This window comes from Lissotriton vulgaris, chromosome 6 (assembly GCF_964263255.1).
Source record: "Lissotriton vulgaris chromosome 6, aLisVul1.2, whole genome shotgun sequence".
Lineage (NCBI taxonomy): Eukaryota > Metazoa > Chordata > Amphibia > Caudata > Salamandridae > Lissotriton > Lissotriton vulgaris.
In genome coordinates, this window is record NC_141694.1 from 1,122,565,541 (window position 1) to 1,122,580,337 (window position 14,797).

The 14,797-nt window shown below is 46.2% G+C and overlaps 1 protein-coding gene across 2 annotated transcripts in view; it reads right to left on the reverse strand.

The window, feature by feature from the left end:
- Window positions 1-12,413, reverse strand: part of FBLN7 (fibulin 7) — a 711,714-nt gene extending 699,301 nt beyond the window's left edge. The window contains exon 1 of one of the 2 annotated variants that reach the window (XM_086927208.1): window positions 12,002-12,413. In XM_086927208.1, coding sequence (XP_086783334.1) covers window positions 12,002-12,076 — 75 coding nt within the window. In that variant the 5' untranslated portion in view covers window positions 12,077-12,413. The remainder of the gene's footprint in view (window positions 1-12,001) is intronic. The other variant, XM_086927207.1, reaches the window with a different exon arrangement.
- Window positions 12,414-14,797: the final 2,384 nt, after the last annotated feature.

Consider the following 14,797-nt stretch of genomic DNA (forward strand, 5'->3'; position numbering starts at 1 on the left):
ATAAAGAACTAACCTGGATACTTTTTGTTTCAGAGGGAACTAAAAACCTATCGGAAAATTCTGTATCTTCCTTGGCAGCAACCTGATTCTTCTTTTGTGAGGGAATAGAGGATAATTGTGAGGCCTCGTGGAGATCAGGGGAGAGTAGTCTCCACAAGATAACCGCTTTTTTGAGTGAACATGAAGGGTTAAGACAAAATCAAATAACTTTTCCATGTTCCTGGGTATAGTTCAGGGAAAAGGGTCTGGCATAGGTTGGTAGGTATGGTATGTGTCACAAGAAAGAATAGTCACTGTCACGTTCCAAAATGATAGAACCGCAAAAGTGAGAAACCGAAAGCCATCATAACCATTTGATTTTGATGAGTTAAAGAGTTGTGACTGTCATGTGAGGCTGGGGTATTTTCTCATGTGAGCGGACTTCCACCCCTTTGATGATGTGCAAGGTACCTATTTCCCAACCATTAATAGGGGAGTGGTGGAGGATATTGATTGGTAGGAGACAGGGCATTCACGGCCATGTCAAGTCTTGATATGGAACTTATATGGGTTCAAATCGGTTTTGGAAGCAGAAAATTGTTGAGAGGCTTTGTCCAAATACTTATTGTTGTTCCTCCAGGAGACCTGGCTGCTGGAGTGCCCAGCAGTTGAGGGGTTTGCTGCTGTAGGTCAAAGTGCTAAGGTCATGGCAAGAGGTAGAGCAGTCGGTGGTTTGTTAATTGTGGCCTCCATCTGTCTTGGGAGGAAGGTAACTAAGCTCCAAATGTCCTGTGTATGGGCTCTTGCTAGCCTAATTGACTTGTTTTCTATTAATGCAGGGTTTAATCATATGATATGACTCAATATATATGTTCCCCCAACCCGCCCACTATCAGAATTAGAATTTGAATTATGTAACTTGGTTAATGATTATCCAGATGCTTTGTTTGCAGGGGGAGATGATTTAAACGAAAAATCAGCTTTTGAGGAATTTGATAAGTCAATATAAGAACTGAGGGCTACATTTAATATTTCCAATTGCACTTTTTAAGCAAGTGCAAGGAAAGGGGGTGTTAAGGTCTTGACCTCTCTAGCTCAGCTGAATTAGATCAATGTGAATGGTCGATGTGATGACGACATTTCTGCGGCCAGAACCTGTAATCATGGTAACAGCAATATGCCAATCGATGATGTTTTTGTTCCAGTTTTTCAGTTTTCTCAGGTGAAAAATGTAAATAGTGCTTGATTTAGGGCCAAGCGACCATCTGCTCTTAGCGGGGAGTTCAAAGACACAGTCCCGTTATATGCATACTTTACCGTATCCCCGGAGGTAGTCTACCACAGGAGAATTTGTGTTGTGACCACAGAAGATGCCTTGTAAACCCTGTCATCAATCAATTTCGAGCCTTTAGATCTGAAAACAGGTATGGATGTGATGGCCTGGTTTTGCAGATTAGCAAAGAAACTACTAACCCATTTCAAGCTGGCAATTAAGGGCCCTCACAAATCCTATGGGACCAGAATGAAGGGGATTAGCTGGTTTGATGATGATTGTCAGGTGGAAGAAGGGTGGTGCATTTGAATTTAGATCCAAGCAACATCAGCCTACGAGAAGACATGGTGGCCTCAAAAACTGCCTATCAAAATCTATGTGCCCCCAAAAATAGAGAGTTTTATAGGTCGAATTGGGAATTAATGTAGGTGCCTATTGTGGTCAAAAATAGTACGAAGTTTTGGAGGATAGTGAATTCCGTAACCCTCTGATCACCACCTTCCCTTGAGCCACAGATCAGTGAGGAAGGCTGGTAAAAGTTTATTCACTAAGGGGCAGATTTACAAGCCCTTTGAGCCACTTTTGAGTCACTTTTCCCATGTTAAAAGTGAGGCAAAAGTGGCGCAAAGGGCTTGTAAATCTGCCCCTCACTTTATAGTGGCGGTGATCTTCAGAACTGAGTAGCGATCGCATCCTGTCACCAAGCCGTTGTGGAGGCGATCACAAATACACAAATGCCAGTTATTCTGTTTAAAATAATCAGCAGCATGAAGGCCTCTAGGGCAGGTGGTCCTGATGGTTTGTCATTTATAAATTTTTTAAAAGATCGTAAGAAGTGGGGTCTAATTTTGTGTGTGTTCTTCAAGTGGGTAACATACTCAGGATGTCTCCCGTAATCTTAGGAAGAAGCCATAGTGAAGCCCGTTCACAAAAATCCAAATTGGACCAACCTGCTAATTATCGGTTGATTAGCCTGTTAGATATTACGTCTAAATTGTTTGCTCAAATTCTGTGGGAGCATTTAGCTGTTTGGGCTTTTGACTCTGTTCCAATCCCCATTGAGCAAGGGGTTTTTAGACCAAAGTTTTCTACAATGGAGCACTGTTTCACCCTGTAGGGAGGCGCAAGGAGGTCAATGGTGCTGGCAGGTGGCCGTACTGCTGATTCGTTAATTTCCGAGTGGCTTTTGACAGAGTGGACAGAAGTGAACTCTGGTGCAAACTCCATCAGTGGAAAATCTCTGGGGCTCTGTTAGGTCTGCTGACAAGGCTCCACAGTGATAACTGGGTTCAGGTTGGCCTAGATGGGTTACGTAGTTTGTCAAGGAATGTCCTGGTACAGAATGGTCTGCGCCAGGGGTGCATATTAGCCCCCTTGCTATTCAGTCTGTTCATTGCGGACCTTCCCCAGATGTTAAGTAATACTCATAGTTTTTCACCAAAGATTGGGGGTAAGTATATTAGCTTCCTCTTGTATATGGATGATCTCGTAGTGATGGAGCTTACGTTAATATGGGCACCAAAAAAACATAATGCTTTGAACTCCTACTGTCTTGAAAATAAATTAACTATTAATGTTGATAAAACAAATACATTGTTCCTTGCAAAAATGACCTTTACCTGGTTTCTAGGGAATGTACGGCTGGAGCAGGTCAGAGAATATAAGTATCTGGGTGTGACTGTTGCAGATGATCAGCACTGGGATAAACATATGGCCTCTCGGAAACTTGTAATTTCAGCCAAAGTGAAGGCCCTGAAAAGGTTTGCCCATAGATGTGGCCGTTATACTAATGAGCCATTAAGTAAGATGATCCAAGGAAACATATTCCTCAGGCTCTTTATGGGGCTGAGTTGTTAGCAATGGATAGGTGTGTCCCACGGGAGAGCCTAGAAGGGTGTATTTTGAAAGCTGCTCCTCGACCTTCCCAAAAGTGCTATGATCCAAGCTATAAGGAGGGATCTAGGTGCTGTTGCCGCGGGCTCCCGGGCAGATGCAAGAGCCCTGCGTTTTTACTTTTTGATTACAAACGAGACAAAAGGTGAAAAGCTATCAGCTTAAATCCTTCCTGAGGTGTTGTCAACTTTTTCTTGCAAGGGTAACTCTAAATCAGTAATGCTAGGGTGTCTAGGGGTCCCTGATTTATGCTGGGAGGAAGGTAAAATCAGTCACAAAAATTTCACCCTTAGGCAATGTGCTGTGGAAACTAGCCAAATGGAGGATATTTATTGTCTTAATAATAAGAGCTCTGTTACTCCCTTCCTTATTTCTCAGGAGAGTATGGACCTTTTCCCATATATGTATAAACGTCCGGATAGGTTTTTGAGACATGAAATTTAGGGGAAGATTTACAAGCCCCCTGCGCCACCAGTACGTCACTTTTCCTGAAGTACTTGTGGTGCTGGGGGCTCCTCCATATTTACAAGGACATGAAAAGCCACTCTGCGTGACTTTTCCTCTCCTTGTAAATACGGCCCCTTCACACGCAGCAGTTTGCATTGAAGGGGCGTTCCATGGGTGTTGCTGTGGGTGTTCCCACGCAACACCCATGGTACAAGAAACATCTCCAGATTTACGAGAAATCGTAAATCTGGAGATGCGTCTGAATGCGACGCCACCCTACAGGTGGCGTAGGGAGGCGCAACGAGGAGAAATGTTTTCATTTCACCTCGTTTTTTCCTATTTCAATGTGTGCAGCGTTCTACAGCACGCATTGAAAGAGGAAAAGCCTTTAGTGATTGTTTTTGTGCAGGAAGTTGCCCCTTCCTGCACAAAAGCAATCTCCCCATGGCACAGGCATCCTTGCACCATGGTGCAAGGGTGCCGGCTCTTGGCAGCTGTTTGTGCGTCAGAGCAGGGGAGAGCACAGGAATGCGACATATTCTCGTAAATATGTTGCATTCCTGTACTCTGAAAGTGCTGCAGCGTGACACAGCCAAAGGTCTTGTGGTGCCACGCTGCGGCACTTTCTTGTAGATCTTCCCCAAAGTGTTTATGGATTGGAATTGACCCCGGATTACAGGTATAAAGCTAAAAATCATGGAGAACCTTGTTCAGTGTCCCTGCCAGAGGGGTCATAACTACTCAATTAGTCATCTTTTGATGGACTGTGCACTCTTCCCTGAGGAAAGGAGGAAGATTCTCCATTCTGTTTTTCTAAAATATGGAGTTTGAATGCAAAACATGGGCCTTAGCCTAATATGTGGCCTTAGTTTTCAGGATATAGCTGTTTCCACTGGTCAATTCTTGCGGAAAATTGTACCCTATGCCAGACACTTTCTTAATAATTGACTCAGTCCAAGGGTAGGATTGGTACTCCCGGACGGGTTTGGTAGAGATTTATTTTAACTAGATCGGCCGAACCCAAATATGTTAGGATGGGGATCGAATGGGAGACCAGGGGTTATTGCAGAGGCCGCCGCACCCCCCCCCCCCACAGGGGGGGGAGGCTTGGAGGCCGGCGCCATAACCCACGCGGTGCCCACCGGTGGGGTAAACTGGTTCTGGGCGCCTGAAAGCGCCCAGGAACCATTTGTTTGAACCCCCCAATCAGGGGGTTCACCTGAGGCCCCTATGGAGGGGTCAAGAAGATTTAAGTCGCCGCCGCTGCCAAGCAAAACATAACGTCTTCGAGGAGCTGGGGGAGCGGCGCAACAACAACGACGATTGAAGCCCACCCACCCACACCTAAGGGACAGCAAAGTCGCAGTGCTGGACAATGGCTGGGGCGTTTTTGCGGAAATCCTGCAATGGTTGGCTAAGGAAACACACCGGCGGGCGGTGTGTAGGAGGAGGGCCACTCACTTTTGAATGCCGCATGGCAGGGTGACGTGGCCGCACCAAGGAGTGGAGTAACAGGAGGAGACGGCACTCGCGGCCCAGACCCGGCCGGACGGCAGGGCGCAAATGGTAGCGAGCTGGGGACCTAACTCCAGACAGAAAAGCTCCCCTCTACGACACGCAGAAGGCATGGGCAACCAACCACTGGAACACCAATAGACTGACAAGGAACTGGTTTTGTACAAGTGCCATTTACGAACTGAGGAGTACACAAAAGTCTGACACCTGTTATCACAAGATGGTGTCATGGATTGTATATGACATGTATGATTGATGGGTACAGTTTGCCAATCGAAGATTGCATAACCAGTATGTGTTTTTAATATTAATAAAAACTGCGGCCAACAACGACCATCACTAATAACCGTTATTGTTGGCTGACATTATTTTGAGGAATGGCATGCGGGCATTCTGAGGGGAGGGAGAAGCCGGAGAGTTGAGTTGCGGTTGGGTACCCACGGAATAGGCACGTGCGGGGCTTATGTTACCTGTCCTGCACTCTGCACTTCATAATGTTAGTTGGCAAAATGAGATGCATGCCTTAGGCAATTGCCACCTTTTCTAAATGCTACTAACAGGTATGTGAAAATGGGGTTGGTTTGTATGCTGCACTATATATTCCTCTAGTTAGTTAAATGAGCTGCTTGCCCTGGGTAATATATATTTCCCCTTTCCAACTGCTCTTTAAAGGTTTGTGGTATCAAACTGTAACCTTTTATTGAGTTTTGTTCTTTTTAATCTTGATCATGTCAGAAAGTAGACTGAATGGGACCCTGGGTTCAAACGTAGTTTGGCCATGCACTTTGAACTTTAACGCCCTACTCGACAAAACGTTTTGCATGCCCAGGATCTCAATATCCTTCTGACAGTTACTAATAGGTTTGATAATGTGTTGTGAACGTATTAAGTTTCGTTCCCCCTGAATAGGCTGGTGTTGATCATGTAAGGAACTTGGCAGAACAAGACTTTGGGATTTGAGAATGTATGGCCCTCCACATTGCACCTAAATTACCTGCATGCCTTGGATAATTACTTCTATTTTAAATGTTCCTATAGGCATATGATAATGTTATGACCTTTGTTGAGTTTTAATGTGAAAAAATCCTAAATGTTATACTGTTTGTTGTGCCAGCGGATTATTTGGAATTAAGGGGCATATTTACAAGCCCCCGTCGCCACCACAATGTCACTTTCACTTTCAGTGACGTTGTGATGGAGATAGGGAACTCGCCTTATTTACAAGGCAGCGTTAAACCACTTAACGTGGCTTAACGCTGCCCTATAAATTAATCACCTTTCATGCTGTATTTAGTGTGAAAGGGGAGGGCAATGGGTGTTGCGGTGGCCGTTCCACTGCAACACCCATTGCAGCGCCAAAATTAAGACCAGGGAAAACCTGGTCTTTAACAGGCGAAACAATGAGAAATGCTTTATTTCTCCTCGTTCTTGCTCTTTCCATGTGTGCTGCCTAGAAGCATCAAATTGCTATGATTGTTTATGTGCAGGAAGGTCCCACTTCCTGCACATAAACAATCATTTTAAAAAAATGCCATGTTGCAACTTCTATGTGTGTGGCATTAAGCAGCACACATAGAAGTTACAAAACAGCATTTAAAGATTGTTTAAGTGTATGAAGGGACACCTTCCTGCACATAAACAATCTTACCCTTTACACTGGCACCCACTTTGGTGCAAGGGTGCCAGCGTTGGCGCTAGGTAGTTAAAGTTAGCACCAGCACAGGGGGAAACGCATGGGTGCACCATATTCTAGTAAAGATGGTTCAGCCCTGCGATGTCTAAATTGACGAAGCGTGTTGTTAGCCTTCTTGGCTTAATGACATGCTTGGGCACTTTATTGTAAATATGGCCCAAAGTGTTTTGTATGGATTTTATAAGTTTAGTTATGTATTTTAAATGCTGTCTAAAATATATTTCTATAAGAATGTATTTCTTAGAAATAAAGGACTTTGATTTGACTTGAGAGAGTTTTTATGTTTTTGAAGGGTATTTCGGGTATCATTTACATGCCAAATGTTTTCATGCCTTGCATTGCCTTTTCGCACACTGGCTCGTCTCTCTCTATGACTTTCCTGGCATTCCCATCTCTATCGACAGGTGACGTTAGTTGTTGTTGACCAATAATATACATCAAATCCCTTTTGAAGTGCAATAAAACATACTGTGTCCCGTTGGGAAGCCATTACTGATGGTACCAATGCCGCCCCTCTTGAACAGGGATATGCTAAAAACACTCACCACTGCAGTTGCTGATTACCATGGTGCCTATTGGCTAGTTACTACCTCATGGATACATTCAGATGGAAACTGTGTATTACCTCAAGTTTTAGTCCAGCACAATTACACCAAAACTTACACCTCTTGTCAATGGGCCTGCATCATGATCCTTTTCTTACCCTTTACTCTGCATTCTGTTGAGGCCAAGTGGGATGGACGAGCTGCTGTTTGTATAGCATTGAGTCAGGCAGATCTCTGCTGCGCCCCTTGGAATATTAGTGCACCGGGCCTGGGCCGAGCTCGCCCAGGCCCAAGGAAGACCCTGCCCCTTGGTCCCCTTGGAGAGGAGGCTGTACCATTTTGGGTATTAACACCTTCGGAATAACTAGTCGCTTTATGCTCCACATTGCACCCTCTGCTATCATGCTCAACGCGTTCCTCACTTTCCACAATGACTTCAGAGTGACTTGTGCTTGGCCCTCCCTGCGCCTCCATAAGGGATCTTCATGCATTTTCAGGTGCCTGTGCCCAACGACATTCACCCTATAAACTGTCATCTCCCACCTCGGAGTGTGCTGTCACCTTTGGACAACACCCAAGAGACACGTTCCTCGCTGCACTCCCCTTGACGCTGCCCTACCGGGCGAGGGGTCAGGATGACGCCACAGTCTACGAGGTTATCGGCTGCCTGCCAACATTGAATGGAAGACAGGTAGCTACAGCACCCACACTCCAGTCCCAGGAGTGGGCTGGGGTGGGCCGGGCTTAGGGTGGTGCGATTGTTGCCACTGCACCGGCTGCTGACTTTATGGGGAGCGCTGTGTTTTCAAGGAGAATATGGTTTTAAAAGCACCTGCTGCCGCGTTCCTTGCCTTCAGCAATTTTCAGACAATAAAAATGTCGAGGTAACTCCTATGAGTAACATTTTTCCTGAAGAGAGATCTGAGTTTTGTCTAGTGGAAGATTTGACTCAACATAAAGTAGCACAGGAGGTTAAAAAGCACATGTATCATACAGATCACAACGTGCATGCATTCGATCCTTATTAGTAAAGCCAACCCACAACCATGGTGTTACTTTTTAATTCTGAATGTGTGCTTCTCCAGACCAAGCACTCTAACTGTACTGTCTATCAGTAGGTATGACCTATGACTCCTACACCTTGTAGTCCTCTGTCTGATGTAACATTTCCTAAACACCGATTTACACACTTTTGATTCATTGTCTCTGTGTAATGTGCATGTAATGTAAAGTGCTCTGACACCTTACACAGGCATGAATGGTGCTATAAAACAAAAGAAATGCATGAGAGAGAGAGTGGCTGTGGAGACTTGAAAGGTACTGTTACAGAATCCATGGAAAATGAGGTCATTAGGGGGGGGGGGGCAATAAACATTGTCGCACCAGGCGCCACCAGAACTAAAGTCAGGCCTGGGTTTGGGCACAGTTCAGTGAAAGTGGGGCACAGTGTAGTGAGAAAGTGGAATCAAGTGTTGTGGTTCATTACCACATGGAAATGGTGGCTGATATATAAGAGTTTGTCAGCCCCACTTTTTTGCTAGCGCCTTGCTTTTTATTTGAGAGTGCCTCATTTCTATGTCGGTGAGTACCTTGTGAGTGGGAAATGCAGTTGGCGACTATCCATCTATGTGTTTTTGGAGCCCATACCCCCAGCCCACAAGGACTTGCCCCAACTCTCTGTTCGGTGTTCCCCCGCTGCTGATCGGCAACAGGGGTGCGAGCCTTGGCGTTGACGTCTGTCATCAAACGAGGTTAAGCACGAATGAACCTAGCAATGGCTAGTTCAGGGACGGAAAACCACAATCCCTTTCTTGTGTGTTGAAAGCATTCCGATCCTGGCATTGGATGCACACATTGTTGGCTTCATAATTTACAGATCTGTCAACTCACACGGTGCCACCGTGTGTCACATGATTTCAGCTCTCTTCACACAGTCACCCGGTAAGGAGCCAAAATCACATGCTGGCAGTGAACAGGAGCTGAAAGCCACTGTAAAGAGTGGATTTCCAGGTAGTTTTCAGGGGCAGTAAGCAGCCAATATCCCTTAAACTATGTGAAAACACCCCAGGACAACGGCGACAGCCTCAATTACACTTTGTTATGGATTTATTGGGGGGAGGTTGGGGGGCTTGGTGAAGGGCTGAGTGCCTCTTAGATAACTCCCGGTATCAGGCCCGCCCCATCCAAAACCCTGCACTCTCCTCACACAGTGAAGTTATTTTGTAAGTTGGCAGGTATGTCATTTATGACGTTCACAAAACCAACAATTCCTCATAAAACACACTCCTGCCTTCAACAATGTGGATATTGCATGGAGCGGTGTAGGCCGATAAATACAAATAGTTGACTATTTTTACAGTACATGGAGGGTGGGGTGTTCAAACCTCCTAATGTTACAAACACAGACGTATTACAGTAATATGCAAAACACATATGGACAACAAACTACACACATAACAGACGCTCACACAAGACTAGAATACAAACACTGTACCACAGACATCATGGCTGCCAAATGACCCTATATCCAGGGCGAGAGGAGTTATGAGATTCTGCAGCCACATCTTTTTTCCAGTGGCGGCCGGCACGGATAGGGGGTGAGGGGGTAAGGGGATGTAAAAAAATTAAAATAAAAGCTTACCTCCCCGCTGCATCTTTCTTCCGTCATCCCTCCATCAACAGGACAGAACAGGAAGCATCCAGGCTCCCCTGAGCCACTCACAATGCTGCAATGCAGGGATGTGATTGGCCTGAGAGTTGGGGTTCGGTGCTCATTCAGGGAATAGGAGCTTGGGCATGTTCTCCACCCAGGCTGTAATGAAGCCTGGTTGGAGAACATGCAAAGTGTGCATGACTGTTTGGCTGGCCCCAGACAGCTGGCCAAACAGTCATGCGCACTTACAGTGTGCCACCACTCCGCCCACTGGTCCTCAGTCACCACAGCAGCCTTGACCCTGCCCACAGACCTGACACAGTTGGAGTAAATAAAATGATAATAACCTTGAGGTATTATCATTTTATTTTTACTTTATTTCACTGCTGCAAAGCAGTGGTCGGTGCTCCTCAGCCTTCGCATGGGAACCCCACATGCTGTTTTCGCATAATTATGGATGTGCGGCATTTGCCACATAATTCATCATATGCTGCATAATCTGCAGATTATACCAAAAAAATCCCTAATTTAAATGGATCAAAAGTTGCTAAAAATGTGGCTTCTTTTTCTCACGTAGTATAAGATTCTTCTCAAAGGTTGACTGATCATCTTTCAGATGCTCATTTGTGTATTTGGCTTTTAAACTGGTACTAATTAGGTGAAATCTTTCTCCAGACAGCATTACTATGTGTACACATTATAAGATTATGAAGTATTACTACTAAAAAAAATGTGCCTGATTTAGCAACATAAACTGCTTTTTATTGCCGCATAGTTTAGGGAACTAGCCGCATAATGTGGTGCTCCCCCTCTGCGTGAATCACTAGTCATGCCTACACCATGTACGGCCCCTCAACACTTCTAGCTTTTTAACCAAAATTCTTCTGCAAACTTGGAACTGTTTTCTCTCACAATAAAGATGGGTTAACCTAATCCAGCGCATACAAATTGCATATTTTTGATTAAAAGCACAAAAGCCAGGATTGGCTACTAGTGTCACACAGGACATGGTGCCACGTGGCATCCGAACTCTGTGACACACTTCAAGCATATGCACTTTACAAATGAAGCTATCCGTTTGTAGCTTTCATCTTACCTGACTGAGGCGGGGTTAACATGTTGCCTATATGGAGTTAATGCCAACGGATAACAATAACACTGGCCATCAAAAATACGAAATCAACAATTTCTGCAAAATGATCGGATATATTGGGAGGAAAAACACTGCTAAATGTAGCAAGTACTACGTAACTGCGGAGGACGAGGTTGTTTTTAAAACAATATGTGCATGTATGTCTCTGTGTGTGTGCGTCTGTGTACGTCTTAGCATTACATGTTCTAATCGCTAATTCAGCCTTTCATCTTCCTGAAGCCAATGCAGTATGTTCTATTTAGTTGAATGAAAATGGCATATATTAACATGATGATGCTAGGAGATATGCACTCGATGGTGACATCTGTTGAGACCTGCAGAGCATGATTTCGGTTACAAGCTGGCAGGGCTAACTCGAGGTTTAAACCTTCCAAGGTCGAAAAGCTCTGTACCGTGAGATTGATCATTGTGCGTCCCAGTTATTGTCAGAGCATCGAACCAGAACCTCGCTGGCACAAGGACAGCAACGTTTCCACTTGAGTCTATAAACAAAACTATATCATATAAAACGACCGCTATGAATAGTTTCTGCTACATCAAGTTGCTGGTATCTGGGTTTGGGTCATTTTATTAGTAAGTGTTCAAGAGCATCTGCAGTTCAGGCGCAGAAACAATGCAAGGCAGCGAGTACTCGTTTACTGGGCGCCTAACACCTGCCTATTTCTAAAAACACCGCATTTGGGAGGAAAGTTAACGCGGCACAGGGAGAGAACTGGTATTGACAACGATCACACGGTTTGGTCGATTAGTGGGAAGGTAGTATGAGAGCCAGGGTGCACAATTTAAACCCTAGACTGCATCCCCTCCCCTGACAGCACAGTCTGCGGGGGCAGCGAGAGGCGCTGCTTACCTGAGCTGTCCGGGACTCCTGGCCGGCCGCGGCACAGATGAGCAGGAGCAGGCTGCACTGCCAGCCGGACACCATGGCTGCACTGTCCAGGGGTCTCCTTCCAGCTAAACTTCTTCCAGGAAAAGTCTTCCCTTCCACTGATGAGCTTTTCTTATTCAATCCGTCCCCATTTCGCCTGCACCGGCGAAGTCCTGTTTGTGTAAAACTGAAGTCTGTTCCCGAAAGAAGTGCCAGGGGGGTTCGTCTCCCGCTGCGCGCTAGACTCAGTAGCGCGCGCCGCCGCTGTGTGCGCGCGCCTTCGCCGCCGCTGGTCAGTCTGAGGAGGGCTGCTCTAAGCTCGAGCCGCAGCAGCTGTGTGCGCGCGCGCCTTCGCAGCCACTGGTCCGCCTGAGGAGACCTCTGCTGCTGTTCTGACTGAGCTCGCGCCGGCGGCCGCTATCTCACACCTCAGCAGTGAGCCGCTTCAAGTGGCTCCCACCCAGACCCTCAGCTAGACTCAGCTGAGAGAAGCCCGTCCCAGCTCAGGGCGTGAGACACTCACTGCGAACACTCTTCTTGGGAAAGGCACGGCAATGCCAAAGACTGTCCCCCCGCCTTATGAAGAGAATAGATTGCCCCTTCTCCATTAGGGAACGTACCATTCCAAACATCCTGCATTCGCTGTAGAGTCCGAGAATGTTGCCTTTCATATCAGATGCAGGTTGTATGTAATGTTTCCTATGGGTACTGTAGAGTAAGGAGTTTACCTGTACATTTTCTGAGCGTTCCCAGGACTCTGAGTGAACCTGTGCACTGTGGGATGCCCATATGCGTGTGTCTCCATCTTTCCATGCACTGTCCTCCTAGTGCCTATGTGCAGTGTCTGAGTGGTGTGTGATGTCTGTCTGAGTCCGACTCTACCGTGTTAGCGTTCCGAGCACTTTCGGAGGCTTTCCCGCACCACCACCTAAATGTTCCTGCGTATGTACTGCCTGTTTCCATGCAATCTCAGTGCTTCTGAGTTTCTATACTCGAAGCATGAACCTGCATCATATGAGGGTGCCCGTGCACCGTCGGGGTGCCACGAGCCATACACATACACAGTTTAATACAGAGTATTGCGAATTTACAGGCGCCGCCTGATTGCTCACGTGCGCTGTCGGAGTCCTCATGTGCGAGGTCTGGAAGTTCCTGTGAACGTAGTATTAATTACTGAGAATTTTCGGGCGTTGTGCACACGAGTGTTCCCAAACATTGGTTCCCGTATTCTGTCGTGGTGTTCCGGTGCCTGTCTGAGGGTGCCTGTGCATTGAAGTGTCATGTATGCTGTCGGAGTGACCTCTCACTCTCTGCGAGTTTTCACACCGCTATCTGGAGATTCCTGTGTACTGAGTATTTTGATTTCAGTAATTTTTTATTGAAAGAAAGTTTGTATACACAAGGTGCAGAAATACGAGAGGCAAAGAGAAAAACGCCCGGGGTTTGGGGGGGCGGGGCTAGGTAATGGCATTCCGAAACGGTTACATAGTTATATCATGGTGGAGCACAGTGCATGTCCTGTTCGTGATCTTGACTCCCTCAGAAGGCTTAAATAGACCAGAGCAGTTACGGTGGCTTATGTGAGGACAGGTAGTTGTCCAGGGAGTTCCACATTTCGCACTTTGTGTGGGTTTTGGGTGTATGGTTTGAGGTTATGGTGTCTGCACCCAGTAGGAAGATGACCCAGTTGAACCGTCTTGAAGGATGCCTTCCCTGTGTCTTTCTAGTTGTTCAGGACAGTCTTGACCGCCGCTGTGAGTAGGAGGTCAGTCAGTTCTCTGTCCTCTTTGGATTGGATTGTAGGGGCCATGAAGCCTGTGACTAAGCTGTGGAACTCGAGCTGGAGGGGGATGCCTATCACGCCATTTATAGGTTCGCCTATCCTGTGGCAGAATTTTTTAACTCTAGGGCAGTGGAAGATTAGGTGGGCCAGATCCCCCTTCTGCTCTGTTGCAGTTCCAGCATGTGTCGTTTTCGCGGACACCGATGGATGCCAGGCGGGCGGGGGGTCCAATACACGTTGTGCATTAGCCAGAATTTGGTTTGGGCTAGGGTGGTGGTTACTTTCTTTTTCGAGGTAGACGTCCACAGGTCTGACTTTTCCTTCTCGCTAATTTTCCTGTCTAGTAGTGAATCCCAGTATGCTGTGATTTTGTTATTCAGTTTGGAAGTTCATAGGCTCAGTATTCTGTAGAGGTGTGCTATCTGGTGTCCTGTTTTATTTAGGTTAGCGGTGTATTGCAGGATTGGGGGGTTTGCTTGCTTAGGTGTGCTTTGGTGATTGCCACTTTAATCTTAAGGAAGTTATATAGCTCAATGCTTTCTAGTTTGTATTTGTTTTTGAGTGAGTCGAAGGTGGCGTGTTAGCCTAGGGTGTACATTTGGTTGGCAGTGGAGATGCCATGCTTGTACCAGGAGTACATGTCTAGAGTTCTCTCCTGGGATGATTGAGTGTTCCGTTGTGCTGTCTGATTGCTCCGATGGATTTGCTCAGTGTTCACTTGCCGGAGTGTTCCTCTATGATGGATAAGCCTTCCGTGAGTCCGTGAATGTTTGGGGGTTGCTGTGCACTGTGTGGCTTATTTACAAGCCCCTTGCACCGTCGGTGCGTCACTTTTAATATGGGTACCGTTGTAAATAGGCTCCTAAGTACTCATGTGAACTAGTCGATGGCTTATGTGTACTGAGTTTTTTTCTGCACACTCTCTGAGTCTTATTGTGCATTCACTGAGTGTTCAGTGGCAGTCTGAAGGTTCCAGTGCCTTGAGCGTTCCTGTC